This window comes from Geotrypetes seraphini, chromosome 9 (genome assembly GCF_902459505.1).
Source record: "Geotrypetes seraphini chromosome 9, aGeoSer1.1, whole genome shotgun sequence".
In the NCBI taxonomy this organism is placed as follows: domain Eukaryota; kingdom Metazoa; phylum Chordata; class Amphibia; order Gymnophiona; family Dermophiidae; genus Geotrypetes; species Geotrypetes seraphini.
Window position 1 is genome coordinate 180,253,873 of NC_047092.1, and position 27,906 is coordinate 180,281,778.

The 27,906-nt window shown below is 42.6% G+C and overlaps 1 protein-coding gene across 1 annotated transcript; it reads left to right on the forward strand.

Annotated features, from left to right (window-relative positions):
• The first annotated feature begins 6,275 nt into the window (after positions 1 to 6,275).
• On the forward strand, positions 6,276 to 27,426 carry LOC117366453 (slit homolog 2 protein-like). Its single transcript, XM_033957789.1, has 5 exons — positions 6,276 to 6,343; positions 11,886 to 13,533; positions 17,610 to 17,704; positions 21,142 to 24,113; positions 26,745 to 27,426. Exons 2-4 carry the CDS (start codon positions 11,899 to 11,901, stop codon positions 24,074 to 24,076), a joined length of 4,665 nt encoding a protein of 1,554 aa, XP_033813680.1. The 5' UTR covers positions 6,276 to 6,343; positions 11,886 to 11,898; the 3' UTR covers positions 24,077 to 24,113; positions 26,745 to 27,426.
• The last annotated feature ends 480 nt before the right edge of the window (positions 27,427 to 27,906 follow it).

Sequence of the window (27,906 nt, forward strand, 5' to 3'; positions counted from 1 at the left end):
AGAAAAGGCAGAGAGAGAAAGACTGCTAGAAGTTTTTCAAAACTGTTATGATAAGTAAAGGAACAATAGTTTTTTCTTTTATATTGCTAATTATATTGAGTACTCATAAATAGAAATCTAGCAAAGTCATAGTTGTTTAGCTCATAATATATTTCATTAAGGGAAAAAAACCCAAACAGAACAATACACATTGCTTAAAGCTAGACAAATAATTTTTCTAACAAGAAGTGAACAACTTTTAATGGGTTAACATTATAGAATATGTTTCTCTGTTGGGACACTCAAAAACTTGGCTTGGGGTTTAAGAAATAAAAAGCAGAAGTTATTCTCACTTCGGTATGTTAGCACAACATTAATTAATATTACCATTTGGGATAGGAGTGGATCATAAGAACCCTATGCAATATGTTCCAGTTATTGTAGAGACATGAATAATAAATAAATCTTCTTTCTTTATATTGATAATTATAGAGAGCGCTCATAAATGGAAATCCACTCGTATTTCCAAAAACACTGAAGTTGACATATGTCATAATACAACAAATAATAACTCATGTACTGGAAAACGGACCGACATTAATTGCTAGCAAGTATTAAGGTAGCGCCCCTCTTGTATAAATTTTTTATTTATTTATTTTTTTTTTTTAGAGTACTCAATAAAAATCATTAGGTGTTCTCTTAATGTGCACTGTTAATGTGAGGTGATGGGAAACGCCCATATTAAAAATCCCAGACCTAGAAAGACAAAGGGTGCGTTTATTTTTACCTTGTCAGTTATCATACTTAATGCCTGTCAGTTATTTGGTTAGACATAATCACTTGTCATGTATCCTTCCTATCTACGTACACTATCTTTCTATGAACTTCAATAATCTGCTTATATATTCACTTCATTGCCAATCTAACATAACACTTTCTATTGACTTCCAGTATTTGTCTCTTATCCCTTCTTTCCAATACTGTTTGTCTTTATATATAAAAACAATAGTGATCTCAAATCTTTTCTGTAATTTTGTTCTTCTCTTTCTCAAAAACAATCCTTTATAATCCAGCAAACTTATATAAATAATTGTTTTAATGAAAGCTTATGGTAACATTGAAACACAGTTAAAATATATACTTCCTCTTTTAGTCTCATTCAATCTCATCCCCCTCACTCCCCGTTTGTTTTTTTTTTTTTTTTTCTGGTTCGTGACCACAAAAGAACAGGAAACAAGAACCACGAGAGCAATGCTTTCGCTTTCCCATAAAGTGCCATATATTACACAGGCCAGTACACAAGCGACAGCTAAAATGTAAAGCAAACAGCATAAACGGAAGAAAAAAAGGAAGCCATCAGACAGCATGACAAGCTGAAAATATTACAGTAAAACGCAGACTCAGAGCTGTACTAAGGCTAGAAGACCCTCTCTTGTCAGTAGCAAAAAAATGAACCCATAAAAGCAGAACTAATAAGCCAAAACCCATACAAAATAGTGACCACACATGATAATACCACTTACACTAATAAAATCCAGGAAGACAACATATCAAGCGTAAATAAAGAAAGCTTGGCAAGGTAAGATGGTATGTCAGGGAAAGCAACGTCATAAGCAAGCAGTATAGTGACATCATAAGGGGCTAGGTAACACAAAGCACAAGGCAGAGAAGAGGTGTATACTTTCGGCTCAACAATGGTAGGAAATATGGGGGCAGAAGGAGGAACAGGATTGTCTAAGCAACGGCTTAACAGAAGATCGGTGAAAAACCAATGGCAGATGGAATCAAGAGGGAACAGACAAGAGAAAGAAAAACTAGGGCTAGAGGCACAAGACAAATAATCATGGCTAGCACTGGCAGCCAGAGAAGAATAAAACAGGGGGATTCCTAATGTCAGCAAGAGTAGCGGGAGAAATCAGACATAATGGGCATGCCTGTTTAAGATGTGGTTTCCCGAGACAGGAACACTGCAGTTTTCCCTGACTCTAGGAAACAAAATAGTCATTAGTAAAAAGAAAGAAACGTAGGTGGCAATATTAAAATCCTGGACCTGTTTTTGTTTTTATTTTTTATTTTTTGCATTGTCACCTTGTCTATTAATTGGACATATATTTATTTATTGTGCAAATACAGTTTCTGCCTTCTTCGTGCATTATCTTTCGCTAATCTCCAGTAATCTGTTTATAGTGTATGCGAAATCCGTCTGTGATCAAAAAACAAAAATAATTTCACCTTTATTCACCCCCCCTCTTCACAGCTGTTGAAATGGAGCTCAACAGTTGTGAAATAACCTAAGAGATAGCAAATGGTGTGGTTAGTTTGGCAAGCCCCCACAGTCCACCTCTCTGGGCAGCCCACCCCTCTGGGTGGTCAATAACATACAAATCTACAGGGAGAGATTGTGATGGTAACAGGAACGGAGGAGCTTGTTTGTAGGTCAGACTAATAATGTATGTGTAAGAGGGGTTTATAGCCATGGGGCGCTTCCCCTCTGGATTCCCTTTAGAGGCTTATTAGACTACAGGAATAGATAAGAAATTAGGATGTGGAGCAGATCACCAGTGAGACGCTGACACAGAAAGTTAGTGTATGAGTCAGTGTCTGGTTCTGATCACAAACGAACAACGATGTGTGTCCCTGAACCCCTGTAGGTCATGTGCAATGACCCGGGGAAAAGATACCAAGGCTCTCATGGAGAAGAGAGGCTGAGAAAGATAGATTTGAAGACATATATTTCATAGGTGTTCAGTAGAGATTACTGGCATAAAGACCGCCCTCAAAAATATGCCTGAACACCAAGTATGCACCAGCTGGTACTAGGAGGAAAATTTAGGAAGAACGAGATAAAAGAAGTCAGGCATCAGTTCCCCAACACTTATGATAATGAAGGTCCACAAAGATGCATGCTGACAGAAAATGGATATATATAGATAACAGTAATAGGTCAGATTTAGAGATTATTTACCACAGAGATATATATAGGGGACTGATTTCACATGGCACCAACGATGCGGATGCAGAGAAACATCAAAATGTAAGACAGTGGATTCATAGAAGCATCAAAATACAATGTCACTATACAATGTAATATTACAAAATGGTTAACCTGTGGACAGAAAAATGGAAGGCCAGGCGTTATCCGAGCAGAGGAAAGAATTCAACCAGCAATTGAATCAGTGTCTGTACCAAGGAAAGAGTTTGGAGAAGAAGTAAACATAAGATTTACACAGAGATAAAGTAATAACGGCCGTAAATATTGCTCCACTATATATGCTATCCTGGCTTCTTTTCTCACCAGTCTTTATGCTATGCTGGCTACTCTAGCACCAGTCCTTATGCTATGCTGGCTACTCTAGCACCAGTCCGTATGCTATGCTGGCTACTCTAACACCAGTCCTTATGCTACACTGGCTACTCTAACACCAGTCCTTATGCTACGCTGGCTATTCTAGCGCCAGTCCTTATACTACGCTGGCTACTCTAGCGCCAGTCCTTATACTACGCTGGCTACTCTAGCGCCAGTCCTTATACTACGCTGGCTACTATAGCGCCAGTCCTTATACTACACTGGCTACTCTAGCGCCAGTCCTTATACTACGCTGTGCTGCGTTACCCCCTAGTTCCTGTTTTCACTAACTGAGTGCGTAGGACCAATAGGACAATTGAGGATGGGAACCCGGTCCCGGGCAAGGCAATGCAGAAAACCGCTCCAGGGTCCGGGACCATCCAAATTTGACACCAGTGAGTCCTACGTAAAAAAACCAAAAAGAAAAAAAAAGATTAGTGCTGAAAAAGAAAATAGTGTATAAGGCAGAACATATTCAATTGCTGGTGTAAAAAGGAAATGAAGGAGAAGTGCGGCATAAAAAAGGGGAACAAGATAAAGAAGGCAACACAGCAAATCTGTAAAATAAGGAAGTTTAGTTGAAAACAATGCATAAGTACAGAAATAAAACCCAGAATCAAACTTATGGCCAACAGTAATGGAGAGGCAATCTGACAAGCAGATTTTATGCCTGCAATCCAGTGAGGTCGTTTAAGGCTCGTGTCCTACCCAGTCGTGGGTCACCACTGAAGTAGGCCGCTGTCTAGGCCTACCTCGAAATGGAGACTCCACACACTATATACTGGTTTCAATAGGTATACATTTATTAACAAATCAGTAACAGCTTACAAGAATAAATCATTCAGCATATAATGGAACAGATGTGATCCTCAGGCCTGAGGGTCCTCTGATGTCTGTTCAGCTTACTTCTGCTTATAGGCCTGATTTTATACATTTTTGGTGGTCAATACCACGTTAGCCTAAATCACATGATACATCTTTATTGGTTGTTTTTCTTATACATCAATACATAAGTAGATTCATTTATTGGCTTATCTATTTGTGTCATCTTATACGTCTGTCCAGTTTGCCGTAAGGCCTAACCTTTTCCCGCAAATGTCCTTTTCCCTTTACCATATATGCAATTCCGAGTCTAAAATTCCTTCTCTGCTGTGGTAACACATGATATATCTTGCTAAATAATGTTCCTGAGTACTCTGTTTTTCTGACCATGAGCTGTGTTCCTCTTTGCATAATATCCGGCCAGGTGCCATGCATCGGAATTTAAGTCTTGTTTCTTACAAGTTTTTGCTTACCATAGCTAACTCAGAAACAGAACATTTCTCAATCACTATAGGCCAGCTGGCAAGTGGGTTATGAAATATCTTTTACAGTTCATATACTGATTTATTAGAGCAAGAGGGAGGGGAGGGGGTTTTTCTCTTGTGAGGTCTGGTTACTTCACCTTTATCCAAAGGACTTGTTTTGCTTCACCTGTATCTCACCAGGACTTCTTCTTCGTCTCATCCTCTTTTCCCTCTCAGTCTGTCTTTCTTTCTGTCTGTCTGTCTCTCTCCCTGGGCCCCTTTGTCTGTCTGTGTTTATTTCTTTCTGTCTCTCTCCCTGCCTGCTGTCTTTCAATCTCGTGCGCTGCCTGCCTGGCCCTCTTTTGTCTCCCCCCCAAAGCAAACCAAGATTGCTCCCTGGCCCCCTTTCCCTTCCCCCCCTCCCCCACTTCCCTGTGCAGCAACAGCAGCATTCCCCTCCTTCTCTGTGTAGCAGCAACAGCATTTTCCCCTTCCCTGTGCAGCAGCATTCCCCCTTCCCAGTACAGCAGCATTCCCCCACACTTCCCTGTACAGAAACAGCATTCTCTCCTTCCCTGAGCAGCAACATTCCCCCCTTTCCCTGTGTAGCATCAGCATTCCCCCTTCCCTGTGCACCCACCCCTTGCCTGCTCCCCCTGTTCCCTTCCCCCGTCCATCAGCATTTATTTCCTGCATACGCTCTACTTGCCTCAAAGAAAAGTGCTGCACCGAGCTGTTGCTGGCCTCGGTGTCTTCTCTACACTGCGGCCAACCCTAGCGGAAACAGGAAGTTGTGAAAGGGCGGGCCGCAGTGGAGAGAAGATAGTGAGGCCAGTAGTTAAACGCTGAGGCGAGAGGGAGGAGGGGGAAAAATAGATGGCGGCAGGGGGATTTGGAGATCGGGGCACGTGCGGTAAGCCACCGCTCGCGCCTGAAGATTTTAAAAGCTCCCCTGGATCGGTCTGCCAGCTCCTTACCTTAGTTGAAAGAAGCGGCGGCGGCACCTCTTCGCAGGAGCAGGGCAGACTGAAGAACAGCACGGCCGACAGCCGCCGTGTCCGACATCCGCTTCGGGGGAGGAGAGAGTGTTTCGCGCGCATGCGCACTCCTATCTGAGGTGCCCTACAGCGCACGGAAAACGGAACACGCGATGGGAGTGCGCATGCGCGGCTTAGCCTTTTATTATATTAGATATAAAAATTGATATTTTGGATAAATTTATTGCATATTATGATATTAAATAGCTTCTTGGAAAGAATGCATTTAGTAAATGAATATGCATGAGATCTATTTGCACACAATGGAAGCAGTGCACGTAAATAGATCTCATGCAAATTCATTGGAGAAATCCTGAAAACCCGACTGGATTGCGGCCCTCGAAGACCGACGTTGGACAACCCTGCCCTAAACCATGTCAATGCAGAGAAACATGCCTATAGGTCTGTCTATGTCAGGTCTCCCATGGAGACCTGTCTGTCTTTGCCCACAGAAGTGGGGGAAGTATACCATATTTGTGCATTTTTTTTAACCTGCCATTTGATGAGAAACTTTTTTCAGTTGTGATTACAGCCAAGCGGGAAGTGATCTGCCCCTCCCAATGAAAAGTGCTTGGTCAGATCCTCTGCGGCAATGTTAATAAACAAGTTGACATTGAAAACGAAAAACACACTTTCTGCATTCGGATCACAAGGAAAGAACAGCTTCACCCTCTGGACACTCTCCTTCCAGTACGGTAGGTCCAGACCTTGTGTTTTCTGCGCTTTTGCAATATTAGGAATTTAAAAAATCATGAAGATTCTGCAGGTGAGAATTATTAGGTAAATATACTTTTAAGACCACACAACGCCTTTTTAAGATATCACTAATAGGAATTAATCAATAAAAATTGATTCTATAGAGGACTTCCGATTTCAGTTGGAACTGGATATCTTAGGTAAAAGACCTTGAAGAAAACCTTTGTGTTTTTGGCCCCCTGATAATAGGCTCACCCTATGGTGCTCTGATGATGTCATGCAAGGCAAGGAGATACTTGAGAGCAGATGCCGGGTGATGTCACTGGAGCTGAACCATCAAGGAGCCCAAGTTCCACTGGCCATATGGAGATAACGCTGCTGGAAGAGCAGGGGCAGCATAGAATCCAAGCTCTGATGAACCCCAAAAAACATGTGTTGCTGGAGGACTGGGGACAGAAAAGACCCTAAACCCTGCTGAACCTAGAAAACACATTTCTGGAGGGGGGGGGGGGGGTTCAGAGACCCCAAACACTGCTGAATCCAGAAAACATTTGTTGCTGGAGGAAGAGGGCTGGTGGTGGAAGCAAACAGTGCTGGCCATCAAAGAAAAGGAGCTGCCTCTGCCTAAGGAGGAGGATAGGAGTGAAGAGTGCAGTGGAGAAAGAGGGAGAGAAAGAGAGGGAAGTAGGAGAGGAGTGTGAAGTGTGACCCTAGTTACACATTCCATCAGGACCAGTGCATGGGTATTAGGAACAGAAAACTAACCAGAGAAAATATTTCTTCACTCAATGTGTAATTAAACTCTGGAATTCATTGTCAGAGAATGTGGTGAAAGCAGATAGCTTAGCAGGGTTTAAAAAAGGTTTGACTAATTTCCTAAAAGAAAAGTTCATAGGCTATTATTGAGATGGCCTAGGAATAAGCAGGGGAAATCCACTGCTTATTCCTAGGATAAGCAGCATAAAATCTGTTTTACTCCTTGGGATCTTACCAGGTACTTGTGACCTGGATTGGTCATTGTTTCTCAATAACAGACTATGGACTTTTCCTCCAGGAAATTGTCCAAACCCTTCTTAAAACCAGCTACGCTATCCGCTCTTACCACAACCTCTGGCAATGTGTTCCAGAGCTTAACTAACATAACATAACATCGGATTTCTATACCACATAGCCTTAAAGTTCAATGAGGTTTACAAAAGTTACATAAGAACAAAGGAAGGAAACAGTAGAATCTAATTGACCAAATCTTTTGAAAAAGATGTCTCCAATTGTTTTCTGAAATGTTCATAGGAATGAGACGTAAATAATAGCGTTCGGAAATCCTCCTTATCATGGAATGCTGCTTGAAATGAGAAAGTATGATCATAATATTTCTTGCTTCTACAATCCTTAACGGAAGGAAATACGAAAAGGGCATGCAATCGTCTACTGTTCTTTTGAGAAGCTACCAAAAATCTGTCAACTAAGTAGGGGCCAGGCCAAAGGCAGCTTTGTAACGTAAACAACCTAGTTTGAAGATTATACGATCGTCCACAGGGAGCCCAAGCAGTTTACGGTAGGGATCATATAATCGAACTTCTTCAGACCATAGATTAATCTCACCGCAGTATTCTGAATTAATTTCAGTCTGTCCATATTCTTCTTGGTACTAGTTATATAAATGATATTACAGTCATCCAGAAGGCTCAATAATAATGACTGGACCAAAAGTTTAAATGCAGAAATTTCAAGGTATGGTCTAATACAGGGGTCTCAAAGTCCCTCCTCGAGGGCCGCAATCCAGTCGGGTTTTCAGGATTTCCCCAATGAATATGCATGAGATCTATTTGCTTTTATTGTATGCTAATAGATCTCATGCATATTCATTGGGGAAATTCTGAAAACCCGACCATAATGTGTAATATCCTTTTTGGATCACAGCATCGATCTGATTTTTCTTAGGTGAAATTCTGGTCTAAACAAGTCCCAATATTTTAATCGATGAATAAATTGAATATTGAGTTGTGTGCAGCATAATAGATGATTCATTGGGGGTTTTTTTTTGAGAAGAAGCAAAAAGGAATTTAGCCTTATCATGATTCAATTTCAAACTCAGGACAACTTCAATAGTGGGAGTAATATTTACCACTATTCTCTGAGTGAAAATATATTTCCTCCTGTGGGTTTTAAAAGTATTTCCCTGGTTAGGCGTAATTATTCCACGTGCTCTGTCCTACTACTCTTTCAGAAAACTGGTGAAGACCTATCTGTTTGATAAATTTGTCACTTGATATCTTTTGTTCCCCTTTGTTTGTATTTCTTTGACTTTTTCATTTTTACTGATTGTTCGGTCTTCTTTTTTGTGAAGCGTCTAGAGCTGCGAGGTATGGCGGTATACAAGAATAAAGTTATTATTATTAATTTCATCGAGTGTTCCCTAGTCTTTGTAATTTTAGACGGAGTGAAAAATCGATCCACTTGTTCTACTCCACTCAGGATTTTGTAGACTTCAATGATGTCTCCCCTCAGCCGTCTCTTTTCCAAGTTGAAGAGCCCTAAAATCTTTAGTCTTTCCTCATACGAGAAGCTCAAATCCTGCCCCACATGTGCTTACACCCAGACCATTTAAAGCTACATTTGCTTGGAATGGAGGAGAAGCTAAATGGTGAGTACAGTGGGTTCAGTTCCTGGGGGACTGGATTCAAATCCCACTGCAGCCGCTTGTCAACTCTGGGCCCCTCCCCCCATTGCCTGAGGTTTAAAAAAAAATTTGTGACAGAGACGCACGCAGCGCTGTACAGAGTCACAAAGAAGACAGTCCCTGCTCAAAGAGCTTACAATCTAAATAGACAGGACAGGCAAACAGGATGTCATGGATACAGTTACGGGGAAGGGTTAAGTTGCTGGCTGGATTTAATGGCGCATATATACCAAAATATGCTTTTGAACTATCCCCCTCCCCATGTTTGCAGCCTGAATCTGGTAATTAATCGACACTCTTTTGCTCTGGCTGGGATTTCTTAGTGATTGTAAAAGCTGTTTCCACAAAACAGAAACATCTCCAAAATCCCGAAAGAAATCAAAGCAAGCTTTGTAGCATGTCACCCCAGCTGCACATTTGGAACAGCCCTACTTAAGCCATTAAAGTGATACCAGAACGCACATATGCTTCTGGCAGTGCTGCTCTGACACAGTAGCAAGCAGAACCCGCACTGAGGAATGACACTACATAACACTAAAGTGTATAGCTTGCAGTGACGTGCGGTGAGGGCCTTCAGGGGATCCAGTGAATCCCCAGCTCTACAGACCTGCTTTTTCATTTTTGCGTTTACTTTTAGACTGATGCAGTTTGGTTTGTTGAGTAGGCAGCCTGTACAACCAGTCAAACTGCATCAAACAAAAAGTAATCCCCCCCCAAAAAAAAACCCACAAAAAAACAGGGCTCTTGAACTGGGGATTCTCCGAACCCTCTGAAGGCCCTGACAGTATTGATCTGAATTTGATTGGCTGAGCAGCAGCTGCCTGCTGCCTGCTCAACCAATAAAATTCAGAGCAATGCCCTCAGGACCTTTAGGGCTTGAGGCGAATCCCCTGAAGACCCTGACCGCACACCACTGATAGCTTGCTATTTCCATTGATCTATGTGGGTCGCAATATAACTTGCTACTTACACAATTCGCCACTTTCCCCCACCCTTCCATCCCATAACTACAGATACAAAGCCAGAATCACCTAGGCACAATGCATAACCAGGGCTGTGGAGTCGGAGACAATTTTGGGTTCTGGAGTCAGAGTCGGAGTCATGGGTACCAGAAACGGAGGAATTGGAGTCAAAGGATTTATGAGGGTTGTGGAGTCGGAGTTGGAGTTGAGGAGTCGGAGACAATTTTGGGTACCTGGAGTCAGAATCGTGGGTACCAGAAACTGAGGAGTCGGAGTCGAAGAATTTATCTACCAACTCCACAGCCCCTGTACATAACCATTTAAATTTATAGCAATATAAGAAATGTGATAATGGGCCAGCTCCTGTCTCTGACAGGGGTCGTTCAAGGTCACAAGAGATCCACCTCCAGCTCTTATGCATAAAAAGAGCCTCTTACCTAGGGCTTTTTAATTTCCTCAGAAGTATCTCATAAGGAATTTTATAAAATGCTTTCTGAAAGTTCACGTACACTAATTCACTAATTTTAATAGATTTGTAAAACAAAATTTCATTCTGCTACATCCCCATTGACTCTTTCCATTATGCTGCTTCTTCATATGCTCAGTACAAACAGATCTGAGAGAATTCTTGCAGCTAAGCAAAACACGTGAAGGATTTAGCTCAGGGGTAGGGAACTCCGGTCCTCGAGAGCCGTATTCCAATCGGGTTTTCCCCAATGAATATGCATTGAAAGCAGTGCATGCACATAGATCTCATGCATATTCATTGGGGAAATTCTAAAAACCCAACTGGAATACGGCTCTCGAGGACCGAGTTCCCTACCCCTGATTTAGCTGCATCGTCCCTTGTGGGTCAGGATGGAGGAGGAAGGGCTTGAGAAAGTGTCAAGGGACTGAGCTGGGGAGGTGGGCGAAGGCATGAGTAAGTGTGACATCAAGTTTCTGGAGTGGGTGAAGGAGGGAGGAAAGTCACGGTGGATCCAAGGTTGGGGAAGCAGAGAGGATTGAGCATGGGAGGAGGAGGAAGACTTTGAATTTGGCTGAAAGGAGGTCTCCTTTGCCTTCTGCCACACTCTCTCATCTGCTAAGCCAATGGATCTCTTGCACATAAACAAGGCAAAGTCAACTCAGCGCAAGTTCCTAACGTGAGCATATTCAAATCCACTAATGTACCCATCTCCAAAGGCATTTTCATCTTGTGCTATGATCATAAGATGACCAATGCTAAACCTAACTCCCAGGCCCCTTCTCTAAGCCACTGTCTAAAATACTATCTTCTTCATTTCCTTTAACATGCAAGGGTACACCCAATGCAGATTAGGCCTTGAATACACCCTCCCTTGTTCTACTAGGTCAGGGGTAGGCAATTCCGGTCCTCAAAAGCCGGAGCCAGGTCAGGTTTTCAGGATATCCACCATGAATATGTATGAGATGGATTTGCATGCACTGCCTCCTTGAGATGCAAATCTATCTCATGCATATTTATTGTGGAGATCCTGAAAACCTGACCTGGCTCCGGCTCTCGAGGACTGGAATTGCCTACCCCTGTACTAGGTCTTGCTGTCACTTTTCCTTTATTGCATAATACAAGGGTGTCAAAGTCCCTGCTCGAGGGCCGCAATCCAGTCGGGTTTTCAGGATTTCCTCAATGAATATACATACGATCTATTTGCAAGCACTGCTTTCACTGTATGCTAATAGATCTCGTGCATATTCATTGGGGAAATCCTGAAAACCCGACTGGATTGCGGCCCTCGAGGAGGGACTTTGACACCTCTGGCATAATAGGTGTAATTTTGAGCTTCCAGGAATTATGCATGTCACTCTCTCTTTTTTTTGTTGTTTCTTTGCCATACTCCAGGGACTCTCTTAATTGTGTGTCTTCTTTTTGATTTTCAGCAATTTCAGGAAGATGTTCCCCACCACACTTGTGTTCCTTTTCTTCATTCTGCCTCCAGGTCCGTTTGCCGAGGCCTGCCCAACTTCTTGCAACTGCTTCAGAATTTACAAGGTCTTCTGTTCTGATGAGAAGATGGTAGACGTCCCAAAAGAGATTAAGGCCAAATTCACCGAGATAGTCTTTGTGGAAACCTCTATAAGAACGTTGAAAACAGGGTCCTTCGGAAACAACACAGGACTGGCAAAAATAGTTTTCCTTAACAATAACATTGCATCTTTGGAACCGGGCACTTTTTGGGGGCTGAGCGGTCTTACTGAGCTTGAAATTACAGGCAACCCCTTGTTATCAACTTTAAATGCTGGGATTTTTGATGATCTGACACATTTAGGTAAACTGGTTATTGCACATAACGCCATCCAAAATCTTTCCGAAGAATTGTTTAACAAGGTGGAGAATTTAGAAGTTCTGAAGTTACAAGGGAACAAAATTGATAATATTTCTTATGGGACCTTTGACCAGCTGAAGCAACTGAAGATGCTAAACCTAGGTTTGAACCAGATTGCCACACTTCCAGAAAGGCTTTTCAGCAAACTCAACGACCTTAAAGTCCTCCACCTTAACGAGAACAGACTCACCAGCCTTCCCACCGGTATCTTCAGCAACCTTACAGAACTCACTGATCTCGCTTTAGAAGGAAACCTTATTGGACAGCTCCCCCCTGGCATTTTTCAACACCTAACCCATTTGCAGAAACTGCGCCTCCAGGACAACTCCATTACACACCTTCCTGCTTCAGTGTTTTCCTCGTTGTTGAATCTTGTTTTCTTGAATTTGGACAACAACCAACTTCAGACCCTTCCCAACGGCCTTTTCCATAGCATGCCTAACCTGTTAAAATTATCCCTAAAGTGGAACAGGCTCAAAACGTTTCCAGAATGCGTTTTCAGCAGGTTATTCAAGGTGAAAACCATTGTTCTGTCTCACAACCTGATCAAATCATTGCCTAAAAGAACTTTTATGGGCCTGTTGGCCCTCACCAAGCTCCACCTGGAAAATAACAGCCTCGCCAGAGTAGACCGAGAGCTGTTTGAAAATCTGACCAGCTTGGAAGTTATCAATCTTTCTGACAACCAGCTGCAAACTCTTCCGGAGGGAATATTTGATTCCAATTACAAACTGGTTTTGGTTCCCCTGTACAACAACCCCTGGAACTGTGACTGCCGACTCACTTATGTCATACGGTGGCTTCACGAAATCACAGGCTTAACTCAGAACCCCCACATGCAGTGTGAAAGCCCGAGTTACTTAAAGGGAAAATCCATCTTGCTGCTGGACACCGAGAAGCTGGAATGCTCTTTGCCCGAGAATTTTGTAGACATTTCATTCGCCTTGAAACGGGTACAGATGACCGAGGGGTTTCTGAATTCTACCAATCTGAGGAACACCTCAACAATCTATTGTACCTACAATGCTCTGGAAAAGTCCACTTTCTTTTCATGCAACATACCTACCTGTCACAGCCTAAAAGTACATTCTTTCGTGCACGATGAATCTAAAACGCAAGGTCTGAAATACAGTTCAGCCAGTGACTTAATTTTAAATTCAGACTGTACTGTCACTCGTGTTAATATTACCATCAACCTCACTTAAGGAAGAGCTTGCGGAGAGACTGCAGCCTGGCAGACCTGCCAATCAATTCTACCATTGCATTAACCCAGCGCTTCCCAAACCTATCCTGAGGACCCCACAGTCAGTCAGGTTTTCCACAATGAATATGCATAAAGATAGAATATGGATATGTTGGAGAATCAATATATGCAAATGTATAACCTGTATATGCAAATTTATCCTAGAACATAATTTACTCAAACTCGTGTTTCAGTGGTGCTGTAAGACGCGCACCACCTTGTCTATTAAACTGGTTTTTTTAAGGATGACCGTGGGGGTTGAATTCAGCTGAAGTCAAAGCAGTAACTAGGGGAGAAGCAATGTGGAAGCTTAGCCATCTCTGTTATCTGTAAGAGCTCCTTTCGCCTCAAATTTTACAGACCCGCTCAGTAATGCCATAGCCATAGGACAGTTTCACACACTAATATAATCAGATTTTAGCCCGTTTATCTAAAGGAAAATGGCTGTCTCTCAGTGGTTCTCAGGACACACCTAACCACTTATATTTTCAGGATATCCACAATGAATAAAGAGGGCATGTCTGGGTTTCCCCGGACGTCTGGTATACCTGATCATTTTGTTTTCTTAGAATTCTCTCTTCTAGTGTTCATATTGCCTATGGAAGTAGCCCATAAGATATTCAATACTTTTCTTGAGTATCAACAGAAAAGGAATGACAAGTTCTAGTGCTTTTTTTTTAATCTCCTGCACAGGGAACATTCACTGCTGGAATCATAGTCTCTCTTCCTTTCAAAGAGCGCCACCTTCTGGCCATCTCTTTCAAACCCAATATTGGGATTTATTAATCACATTTGTGAAGAGATTTCCCCAAGGCAGTGCACAGCAGGTATAATTCAACATAAAACCTAGAATTTTGTTAACAGTACACTTCTCCCTCCATATTCGTGGATCCAGCACTCACGGTTTCGCTTATTCGCGATTTTTCATCAGCTGGCTCCGTCCCCCCAAATTACATCATCCAATCACCGATATAAAAATTTTGCGGACCTCAAACCCACGTACAGGCAGTGCCGGCTCCACCGAGCTTGAAAAACGGAAGCGCCAAAGCCAGTTTGACAGTCAGGGCCCTCGCCCAATGGGAGAGGCAGAGGGTTTCCAAAAATCCAGTCCGGCCAATGGGAGCGCTGGGATGCGGCGCGTGGGTGGGCGCTGCGGGTCCTGGGTTTAGGTTGCGGGTCAGGCTGCATGCGCCTTGGCGTAGCAGGTTAATGGCAGCAGAGCCGGCGTGCGGACTGCGATGAGACAGAAAGCCGGGCTCCTCTCATCAGTGGGAATTTAAAGTGGCCACAGCAACCCCGTATGTGGAAAGAGGGAGGGCTTGTCAGCGTGGTGGAACAGGAGCACTGCTTAGAGCCGGTGCCTCCAGGAATGAGCCTCAGCATGCAGCAGGTAAGGCTTTCAAGTGCGAGCCTGCAGCTGCTTCCGATCTGCCCACTTCTCCCTTTCAGCTCAATCCCGGCACTCTGTGTGAGTCTTTCTGCCCTGTGGAGCCTGCTAGCTGTTATTCGTGGTTTTTCCATATTCGTGGGTTAGTCAATCCCCTAATCACCGTGAATATGGAGGGAGAAGTGTATAACAGTAGTAAAAAGACTATGGGCTCCTTTTATCAATCCGCGCTAGCGGGGTTAACGCGCGCGACTTTTCATCACGAGTTAACCCCCCACGCTGGTCAAAAACTACCGCCTGCTCAAAAGGTTTTATTGTGTGTTTTTGCTTCCAGCGCAATCTTTTTTTTTTTTTTTCCAAGGACTTCAGAGGGAGAGCCAAGGCCAGCGTGAGCAGCAGGTTGGAGATGGCCCAAGGTGGTCTGCTCCCTGCCCCCCTTTTCTAAGCCACTCAGCCCTGTATCCTGTATTGGACAACCCAGGTCACAAGTACCTGACAAGATCCCAAGGAGTAAAACAGATTTTATGTTGCTTATCCTAGGAATAAGCAAGTGGATTTTCCCCAAGCCAGTTCAATAATGGTCTATGGATGTCTCTTTTAGGAAATGATCCAAAACTTTTTTTTAAACCCTGGTAAACTAACCACTTTCACCACATTCTCTAGCAACACATTCCAGAGTTTAATTACACACTGAGCGAAGGTTCAATTACATGTTTAGTATTGACCCCTATGTATATAGAGCCCGATATATAGTCAGAGGAGATCACCATTTTGCTGACTGCCACCAGTGTCACACCCACAAATTCAATGCTGGGCCATGCGATATATAGCACTTAACAGGTTATGAAGAACAGCATAAAGGTAGGATGGCATTTTATGTGGTTATCTTAGCCAGTTAAATGCACTTAACCAGCACAATTGGTACTTAACCAGTTAAATGCTATCCCCAGAACACCCTCCAATAGTCAGCTTTGGCTTGGGCACTAGCTGGGCCTTTTCAGCAGTTCTATCCAGTTAAGTGCCACTGAAAAAGTTGGTTAACACTGAACAGGTTACTTAAATGACCGGGATCCTCTCCGGGGTCATTTATATTATTTTGAATATTGGGTCAATAGTTTTTACTGCATGTACCGGGCCATGGTGCGCCCTCACCTGGAGTACTGTGTCCAGCACTGGTCGCCATACATGAAGAAGGACACGGTACTATTCGAAAGGGTCCAGAGAAGAGCGACTAAGATGGTTAAGGGGTCGGAGGAGCTGCCGTAGTGCGAAAGATTAGAGAAACTGGGCCTCTTCTCCCTCGAACAGAGGAGATTGAGAGGGGACATGATCGAAACATTCAAGGTACGGAATAGACTTAGTAGATAAGGACAGGTTGTTCACCCTCTCCGAGGTAGGGAGAACGAGAGGGCACTCTCTAAAATTGAAAGGGGATAGATTCCGTAACGAACGTAAGGAAGTTCTTCTTCACCCAGAGAGGTAAAAAACTGGAAAGCTCTTCTGGAGGTTGTCATAGCGGAAAACACCCTCCAGGAATTCAAGACAAGGTTAGACAAGTTCCTGCTGAACCAGAACATACGCAGGTAGGGCTAGTCTCAGTTAGGGCGCTGGTCTTTGACCTGGGGGCCGCTGCGGGAACCGACTGCTGGGCGCGATGGACCACCGGTCTGACCCAGCAGCGGCATTTCATATGTTCTTAATAGAACCAGCCAGAGAAAGACCTTTTTATGGTATTGCACCATGAGTGAGGAAAGCCTCGCAGGAGGCTTATCTGCCCTCTTTTCCTAGGTTCTGGCCAAGAAAACTCACAGGAGACACATATGCCTGTGTTTTGAACACTGTCTTATCTGTCTGCCACAGATGTCTTGCAATACTTCGAGCCCTGTGTGGCCCAGTGACAGGGAAGGGACAAGCTATGGAAGACAGATGCAGTCACAGGAGGGAGATTACATTAAACAAAAAACACATTTAACTATCCAGAGACATTCGCCGGTTATTTTTCAGTGGACGTCCATCCGAGAAGTGAAGGTCTCTTTCAAGCCAGGTATCTTGTTTCATTCCACCTTTTACCTCTCTGTTCTCTCTTTTCATTGTCATCTTTACTTTTTTTTCGGTGTAGGCAAAAAAATTTACATGAATGTAGCATTTTCCAGCACGGACGGGATGAGAAGGGGCTCCCCCAGCTCTCCCTTTCTTAGACGGAGACCAAAATTAAAGGGGAACCAGATAGACTAAGAAGTCATTTCACATTTATTTTATTTAAAGGTGCGTCTGTTCAAAAATAATCCAGGGGAGATGTTGGGAGAAATGATACCGTGTTTGCATTTGAGTGAGTTGGGGGGGGGGGGGGGGGAGGGATTTGGCTGTGATAATGGAGCTTAGGGTCTGAGCTGTCCCGAGAAATGTCACACAGCAATGTTCTTCAAATTCACCTTTGTATGTTACCTTTTAAAAAAAAAAAAAAAAATCTAAAGAGAAAGAGCAAAACTTGAATTCTGGCCTGTTTGCTAAAGTGCTATAAATTTAGCAATTACTTCACATCAGTTACGGAAATGTAATATCTGCTGCAGCTGCAAACTTGTAATTCTCAAGTTTCCAATTCAGTTAAGAAAAAGGAGATGTCATTATTGCATGTCATTGCATTGCAGATAATGGGATGCAGACGAGGTGGCATTAACTGCGCTTGTGTTATCTGTTGCATTTACAAGCAAAGAGAGAAGGGCAGAATTCCACGAACAGAGACGTAATACGAAAACACACGGAGGAACACAAGTCTCTGGGTGTCTAGGAGAAGTCATTTATTCAAAACCATTTTTAAATGTACATCGCTTTGAAAGGCTGAAAAAGTGATTTTTAAATCAAATTGTAAATAAACGTGAAAACTTGGAAACACTTTAAAATCAGGGTGAACGCAACCTCACGGTGAATCAGTTGTGTCACGGGTGTTACATGTTCACAAAGAGTGAGATTTAGACCCCACGCGGTCTGTGTTTCGGCATGAAATCTGCCCTCCTCAGGGGTCCTAATTTGATGGGCACAAATGTGTGGTACCCTAATGCCTCAAGCGAACTTTGTCGACGGATAGTATCCAGAACATTTCATCGACATAGTTCATTTGTGGAATTAGGGTACCACACATTTGTGCCCATCAAATTAGGACCCCTGAGGAGGGCAGATTTCTTGCCGAAACACGGACTGCGTAGGGTCTAAATCTCACTCTTTGTGAACATGTAACATCCGTGACACAACTGATTCACCATGAGGTTGCTTTTACCGTGACATAGTAAGGGTGGGTGGCAGACCACCCTGGCCGCTGTCTTGGTGGGGGTGCTGGCACCTCTCCTCCCCCCCCCACCCATGTCACTCTCGCTCACTCTCTTCCCCATACCTTTTTAAATCTTCAGTGCGAGCAGCTACTCTGGCCTGGCTCCCCGCTGAAATCACTTCCTGGTTGGGCTGAGAACTTTTCAGCGGCCCCTCACAGACTTCTTTAGTTCCCTTTAACAGATGCCATCATCAAAGACAGAAACGCTTCCCTACTGTGCAAAATCAATAAAGTACCATATTTTCCAAAGTGATTCTCAAAGCAGATCTGTTTTGTGTGTACAGGCAGTCCCCAGGTTACAGACACCTGACTTAAGTACGACTCATACTTAATTTAATTTAATTCTTATATACCGCTAATAACCGTGAGGTTTCTAAGCGGTTTACAAAAATGATGCATTAAAGATACAATAAATAAAAACTAAATAAATAAGATAGGTACTTGGAAATTCCCTAACTGTCCCAAAGGCTCACAATCTAACTAAAGTACCTGAAGAAACAGTATGAAAAATAAAATAAAAAGACAGAGGTAGAGATAGAGATAGAAATGAAATATTCCAACAAGTAATGAATAAATAATTTAAAGATAGAATTAAAATAATAATTAAAGTAAACAAAATAGAGATAAAAATAAGCATAGAGAGAAACAGAAACCCACTCCAAAAAAGCATCAAGATCTTTGACTTGTAATTATTATGATCATTTAACACCAGATCTTAAATGCCTTTCCAGAATATTATTTTAAGAACACGGTTGCAGCTTCACTTGATTTCACTGAGCAGTCTTTCCAGTGGCCTAGACTCCTAAACCTCTCCTGCAGCAGATTCAGGAATGACGCATGGCCGCATTAAGAGCAGTGTGTGGTTTTGCATGCTGTACCTTAGAGGGAACACTGGGACAGTTGGCCCTTTTGTCACCTGGAAGCAGAGATAAGCAACAAGAATGTTATAATCTACAAGTTCTGAGTTACATACAAATCTGACTTAAAAACAGCTTTAAAAACGTAGCTCGTTCTTAACCCAGGGACTGCCTGTATTGTATTTTGAACTCGATGTATTACTCTCAGCATAGGCTGGGAAGGGGTAAAACGCGGACCTGACGGATCTAAAACCCGCACGTCCTTAAAAATCTGAGGTCCGTGCCACTTGTAGTTAGTTTCTGGCTCTGACAGACCTCGGTGACAATTTAGCTCTGACGGATCCGTCTCAGCATAGGGAGGGAAAAGTATTAGGATCCGTCAGCGCAGACTACCGTTGTGGGAATGGGAGAGCTTTGCCGTCCAGGAGTGACGTCTCCAGTCTTTGGTGCAGGTTGGAATTGGGGTTTGACACGTTGCAGCGGTCAGAGCCGACGCGCAGTGTGTAAGCGCAAAACAGTGGCAGGAATGAATCAGCCCAAACAGTTCTGCGGCTTTTAATTGAAATATCCTCAGACATCGTAACAGGCACACCTGTTTCTGGCGATCTGTCTTCCCATCCCTGAATAACTTACACTGACTAATTACTTATTCTGGCAAGCCTCTGGTTCCTTGGGCGCGGGAAAGACATTTTAGCTCTGACGGATCCTAATACTTTTCCCTCCCTATGCTGTCAGCGCTAAATTGTCACCGAGGTCTGTCAGAGCCAGAAACTAACTACAAGCGGCACGGACCTCAGATTTTTAAGGACGTGCGGGTTTAGATCCGCGAGGTCCGTCAGGTCCGTGAGGCCAGCGTTTTACCCCTTCCCCACATAGGCTCAATACTCTGCTTGTGGCTGACAGCTTTGGGTTGAATTACAGCTGGCCAATATTTAGTCTGTTGTTCAGTTAGCTTGGCAGATAAACTGATAGCCTTTTTGCTTTCCAAATTTTATCTGCTTAGTTAACCGATTAGCATACTAAATATCGCTGCTAAACTTGGACAGCCCTGTCACTAACCAAACAGTACTGTGGCAGTTAGTGGGAATATTTAGTGGCAATATCTACTTGAGTGCCACTGAATATTGGTGGATGGCCATCTCAGTGGGATTTAACTGTAGCATTCAAACATTTTAAAAGTAACAAGATAGATGTATGATTGTTGTGGTTGTCCGACTCTGGCTGTGGCTTTCTTCAGGTTATGCTGTGAGGTCTTCAATTTGTCTTTAGATCCTCTAACCTGATTGGCTAGGGTTTGAGCTGATTGAGGCAGGAAAGTTCGTTGAACATGAATTTGAATTTTGGCGGGAAAGTTTGTTGGTTACAAATCTGAATTGTGGAGGGAAAATCAGTTGGTCACAAATCTGAATTGTGTTGGGAAAGTCTGTTGGTCACATTTTTAAATTCTGTCAGAATAGAGACGGGAAACTATGAGATGGAGGGAGAAGGCATTTGTCCTCGACACCAGCCCTTCTCCCTCCATCTCAGTTTCCAGCCTCTCTTCTGACAGAATTTAAAAATGTGTCCTACCAGAATTTAAAATTGTGTCCAATTCAGATTTATATACCAACAAACATTCCTGACAAAATTTAAATCTGTGACTATGACTTTCCCTCTACAATTCAAATTTGTGACCAACCAACTTTCTCACCAAAATTCAAATTCTTCACCAATGGACTTTCCTGCCTCAATCACTTCAAGCCTCAGCCAATCAGGTTAGAGGCCCCGCTATATATAAAGACAAACTGTAGACTTTACAGCATACTCTGAAGAAATCCACAGCATGATGGCTGAAACATCGGTTTTACCTACCCAGATGTGGTGAGACCTGGACAATTGCAACAATCATGACACCAGCCACGGAAGCCTACTTCACAAAATACTATACCATGTAATAGCATTGAGTTCAACCCATAAACTAAAGCAACAATATAATTGTATGAAACTTGTATTTTTCAGCAAGATGCATCTGGAGCTCCTTATTTCGTTTCTACTATTTCTCAATCTTTCTTTGTGTGCACCACCTTGTGAGAGAGAGTATGAATGCCCAAAAGAGAATCAGGAAGTCTATTCAAAGAAAGAAATGATGGACATACCAAAGACTTCCAGACCAGGTGTCACCGAAATGTTTTTTGTGCAAACCAGCATATCAGCCATCCAAACAGGATCTTTCCGAAAAATGCCCAATTTGGAAAAATTGCTCTTTATAAGCAATGAGATCAACACGATTGAAGCTGGTGCCTTTGACAACCTGTTGAAACTTTATGAGCTTGAGATATCGGCCAATAAAGAGTTAGAAAAAGTGAAGTTCGGAGTCTTTAGAAACCTTGAACAGCTAAGGAAATTGACTCTTAAAAATAATAAAATCAGCACGATTGAGAAAGGAATCTTTGATGCCCTCATGAATTTGGAAGAACTGTTTTTAAATGCCAATGAAATATCATCTCTCCCTAAGGGCATGTTTGATCCACTTTTTAACCTAACTCTCCTACACTTGGCCAAGAATAAGATCACTACTCTTGCAAAAGACTCTTTCATTAACCTCCATAATCTAAAAGTTTTGAGGGTATATGAAAATCAGCTTAGTGATCTTCCTGAGGGTCTTCTGGATAGTCAATCCGGTCTCAGAGAGCTCAGCCTTGCAAACAACAGAATTAAGTCATTGCCAGCTTCTCTGCTGTCCAACTTGACCCATTTGGAAAAACTTTTCTTGGAAAAAAATTTGATCGAGGAACTGCCAAATGACATTTTTTATGCTCTAAAATCCTTGAAACAACTGAAGATGAATGAAAACCAGTTACAAATGCTCCCAATGCTGGATTACATGCCTCTGCTCAATAATTTGGAGTTAAGTAATAACAATTTGATAACACTTCCAAATGAAGTCTTCAGGAACCTTACTTCTTTAGATAAGCTAATCCTTTCCAAAAATAAAATCACTTCTTTACCCAGTGGAGTTTTTGTTGGTCTAAATAAAGTCTCAACTCTGAATTTGGAAATGAATAATCTTAAATCCATCAAGCCTGGTGTTTTTTTATCTCTTCCAGCTTTGAAAACTCTGAATCTTCGTAAAAACCAATTGGAAAGTGTCCCTGAAGGACTTTTTGACAATTTGCCTAAACTTTCAATGTTGTTTCTAAATGACAATCCCTGGTTATGTGACTGTCATTTGTACTATCTTTACAACTGGATTAAAAGCCATCAAGAAAAGGTGAAACCAGAATCTAATGTGAAATGTGAAAATCCTGAACACCTACGGGGAAATCCTATTATTTCAGTACCAAGAAATCAGTTAATATGCATACCTGCTGCAGGCATGACTTTTAAAGCTTTAAGAATTGAGACGAGTACTAGGATGCTCACTTCTTCAGAAACAGCTAGAAATCCTACAACTGAATTAATTACTACAACTGCAATGTCAATATATCACCACCTTACAACAATGATTCCGACAACTCTTCTAACCACTACAACCATGCCTACAATAGAAATTACTACTGTGTTAATACCAACAACATCTCAAACAGTTACTACATCATTATCAACAATCCCTCAAGCCACTTCTTCAGTAATGCCAGCAAAATATCGAATGACTAGTTCAATAATACCTACAATATCTCAGATGACTATCACTGCAATACCAACAACTCAAGCTACTACTACAGTAACACCAACAACATTTCAAGTGACTAGTACAGTAGTACCTACAACGTCTCAAATGAGTACGACTGCAATAGCAACAACTCAAGCTTCTACTACAGTAACGCAAACAACATTTCAAGCCACTACTACAGTAATACCTACGTCTCAAATGAGTACGACTGCGATACCAACAACTCAAGCTACTACTACAGTAACGCCAACAACATTTCAAGCGACTACTACAGTAATACCTACAACGTCTCAAATGAGTACGACTGCGATACCAACAACTCAAGCTTCTACTACAGTAACGCAAACAACATTTCAAGCCACTACTACAGTAATACCTACGTCTCAAATGAGTACGACTGCGATACCAACAACTCAAGCTACTACTACAGTAACGCCAACAACATTTCAAGCGACTACTACAGTAATACCTACAACGTCTCAAATGAGTACGACTGTGATACCAACAACTCAAGCTACTACTACAGTAACGCCAACAACATTTCAAGCGACTACTACAGTAATACCTACAACGTCTCAAATGAGCAAGACTGCAATTCCTATAACTTCTCAACATCCTACGATAGCAATTCTAACTCTTGAAATCAGTACTACAGCAATTCCAACATCAATAATTAGTTTGATGGAAACAATTTCATCTACTAATTTTGAACCAATCAGCATTGCTTCAAGTTCAGAGAGGTTTGCCCTCATGCTTAGCACATTTCTCTCAACAATAAGGCATGGAAAACCAAGTACTGGGCTACCTCCATTTGAAACTACCACCGCAGGAGGAATGTCTCTACGATCTTCAACTTCAAACTCAACTTTGGAACAAGTTCTATTTAAGACATCAGTGGCCACCATCGCTTATGCACCGAAAGCAACATCTACTTCACAGCCATCAACAATAAATGGAACAAGCACAAGTTTATTGACAAAATGCACACAGTGGCAATGTACCACATTAGCAACCACACCAATAAATGCTGATGAATCCACTCCTTATCTCTCAGTTTTCATACCTTCACGCTCACGAGAATGGATGTTTCCTTTAGGGGCCAATCTCCACTATTGTCAGTTGTTCTTGGTTTCATATTCGTCTATGCTGCTTGTGGAAATCTGCTGTGCTATGTTTTTGCTGAAATTTGCATATGCGCTTTACAAAGCAATTCAACATGTACAGTTACCTGTACAGCAAGCAAAGCTTCTAAATATACACCCTAGAACCGAGCAGCTATAACACAGTTTTTGGTTTCGTCAATGTTTCCAGTTAACTGTTCTGTATGAAATGCAAACATTTTGAACTGATGCCAATTTCAATGTGTTTTGCATTTCTTCTGCATTCTATATAGTAAATGCATTCTGCATTCTATATAGTAAATGATGGCAGATAAAAACCTGAACGATCCATCCAGTCTGCCCATAAGTTAAACCCATTAAAAACACATGATTAAATTAACTTGTCTCTTTGATATTTCTGGGCCATAGACTAAAGTCCACCTGGGATTGTCCAAGGTTCCAAATGCTGAAGTTGCCATCTAATCAAGCCATTGTGACATCACTGCTGAGGTTGGCTCTTAGGCATTGGTGGAATGAGGCATTATGACATCACAATCTCAGCTCTGGAATGTTGCTACTCTTTGGGTTTCTACCAGGTACTTATGACTTGGATTGACCACTGTTGGAAAGAGGATACTGGCAACTTTTAGGTTCTCATGTAGGGCTCAGTTTAAGTTAGGCTGCTTGTTTTTTAAAGTCTTGCACAGATTCAGTGGTATAGTAAGGGGGAGGTGAGGGGGAGGGGTCTGCCCTGGTTGCTCTCCTCCTCCCCTCCCCTCTGCTTTGTTCCCCTCCTCCCCTCATGTGCATCTACTTCCCTTGCCCCATACCTCTAGTTGTTCTCTGCCACGAGCAACAACTTTCAGCGTGTTCCACGCAATCGCGTCAGCTCTCCCACTGATGTCACTTCCGGGTGCTGCACATTAGAAGTGATGTCAGAAGGAGAGCCACGGGGAGCACATTGATGTTGTTGCTCGTGGCGGTGAACAGCTAGAGGCCCGGGGGAAGGGAGGGGGCACGTCTGTGGAAGGGGGAAGGCACCTGCGCCCCAGGCGCCACGGCGTGGATTGAACCCACACGAGAAGCTGAACCTGGCATGGACCAGGAAGAGCTCTGAGGTCTCAAGAGGAAGTGGAAAATGAGTTGTGACTTCACCTGGGAAGTTCCTGCACATTAAACAATTATCCTTACCTGAGAATGTTCTTATGTTCTTAATGTGCAAATGGGCGAACAGAATGCAAGGAATGATAAAGAAGGGGATCATGAACAGATCAGATAGGTTATCATGCCGCTGTACTGGGCCATGGTGCGCCCTCACCTGGAATACTGCATCCAGCACTGGTCGCGGTACATGAAGAAGGACACGGTACTACTCGAAAGAGTCCAGAGAAGAGCGACTTAGATGGTTAAGGGGTTGCAGGAGTTGCCGTACAGTGAGAGATTGGAGAAACTGGGCCTCATCCCTCTTGAAAAGAGGAGAATGAGAGGGGACATGATAGAAACATTCAAGATACTGAAGGGGAAAGACTTAGTTGATAAAGACAGGTTGTTCATCCTCTCCAAGGTAGAGAGATCGAGATGGCACTCTCTAAAGCTAAAAGGGGATAGATTCCGTGCAAACGTAAGGAAGTTCTTCTTCACCCAGAGAGTGGTAGAAAGCTGGAACGCTCTTCATAGGAGTCTGTCATAGGGGAAAACACCCTCCAGGGATTCAAATAGGGGAAAACACCCTCCAGGGATTCAAATAAGGGAAACACCCTCCAGGGATTCAAATAGGGGAAAACACCCTCCAGGGATTCAAATAGGGGAAACACCCTCCAGGGATTCAAGACAAAGTTAGACAAGTTCCTGCTGAACAAGGACGTATGCAGGTAGGGCTGGTCTCGGTTAGGGCACTGGTCTTTGATTTGGAGGCCACTGCATGAGCGGACTGCTGGGCGCGATGGACCACTGGTCTGACCCAGCAGCGGCAATTCTTATGTTCTTAACTACATGATATTATCTGCCATTCAGTTCAGTTGGCACCGAGAGCATTATTTCAGCTACAGCCTTCATATCTTTCTAACTTGATGTTATTTTTATGCCCCAAGACGTCGATTACGATCTTTGAATGACAATAGGGTAGTCGTTCTTCATATCGCGAAGGCACATCTTACGTCAACTAGAGATTGTGAGTTCTTTTATTTAGTTCCGCGGTTATGGAATAATTTGCCCATAGATTTGAGAAAAGAAGAGTCATACATAAACTTTAAAAGACACCTAAAAGCACATTTTTTTTCCAATTGGCTTTCTCAAATTGAAGAATTAAGTGTGGGAGTGTAATCTGTATTTATATAATGATTAATTTTTGATATGGAAAATTTTAATTGTATGTATTAATTATGGTTTCTTGAGATTTGATTGTTTTTTTAAATTAGAATTGTTATTAGAATTATTATTATGGAGATGTTAACTGTTTAGTATGTTAGGAAATTTTTTTTTTTAACTTTTGCTTTTATTCTTTTCTATCTTATTTTTAAATGGAGTTCCTTTCGTAATGAATGCGTATTATATATTGTACACCGCTTGGATCCTTTTTTAGGCTGTTATGCGGTATAGAAACTTTTTAATAAACAAAGAACTTTTCCTGTGTTAACTGAATGACAAAAGGGTCCAAATGCCCCCAAAGTTAATGCAGACTGTGCGACTATCAGCCATTAATTTTGGCTATTAACTCATAGTAATTGTAAAATCTTACTGCACTTTTGTAAACAGGTTCCATAGTATCCCTTTAAAATTGGCATGGGGATTTTCCAAAACCATTTCTTTATTTTTATGTAAAATTTTTATGTAGAATATTTCATGTAGATTTGAAAAAATACAATCTAGGCATGTTATTTTCAGATACTGCCAAAAATATATCCCAGGGAACACCTTCTCAAAATTACACATGTTATGGAAGCTCACTTTTAAAGGACAATTTTCGGATAGGTAATTTTCCCAGGTAAATGCTTCTCAAGGAACTTATTCTCCCAAGACCATTTTTATAAGGATCAGTAGATGGCGCTGTTGTATAGGGCCTGTATCATCTTCTTGGTAGTGTGGACAGCTGTGGCGAGTTCCAGGTCACATGAGCGGTATTCTCTCAGAATCTCTCACAGCCTGAAAACAGAGCTGTACATGTATCATAATGATTTAAGTCCCCTCAGTTGGGGAAAGATTCTCAAAATCCACTGTGCCTTTAATGATGGCCGCTAAACCGGTTCCAGAAGGTTTAGGGTGGAAGTATTCTACCGTCCAATTTTCAAAAGGGCCCTCTGTGGTCTTTTCTGAGCTTCCTGGCAAACTCTGATGACTCTGCCATGCAAATGTATTACAACCCTGAAGAAATCCACAGCATGATGGCTGAAATGTTGATTCTTTCTACACAGATGCGGCAAGACCTGGAAAACTGCTATCATCATGCTGCCAGGCGTGGAAGCCTAAGAGAAGCACTCCAGGCGATTCTCTAGTATTGCCGGGTGATTGCCTAACCTCACTGTCCTACATTTGTGAGCAAAGATTTCCGGCAGGTCTGGGCTGTTGTAGCCTTACTTTTCGATCAGTACCTGAGCACTGATTGTCTCAGGTATTGACAGGAAAGTAAGGCTTTTGACAGCTCAAACCTGACAGAAAACTTTGCCCCATCCCCCCAACAAGAGGGATGCCAACTCCCTCCAGCCATCATCAAGCAACCCCTCCCCAACACCACCCCAACAACAGGAGGGATGCTCCCTCCCTCCTGCTGCAGCCTTCAAGCACCCCCTCTGACATCCCCCCCAGCAGTGGGAGTGATGCCCACTCTCTCCTGCTGCCACCATCATGCCTCCAACGACCCACCCCCACCCCCTACCTTTTTCACAATGGTTGGCCAGAGGGATGACTAATCCCTCAGGCCAACAGGCCCACCTCATCAAGATGGTGGGTCTTCCCCTCCCCGGTGCATCCTGGCTCCCTGGATGACCCAGGCTGCTTAAGGCCCCTCCTGTGGTT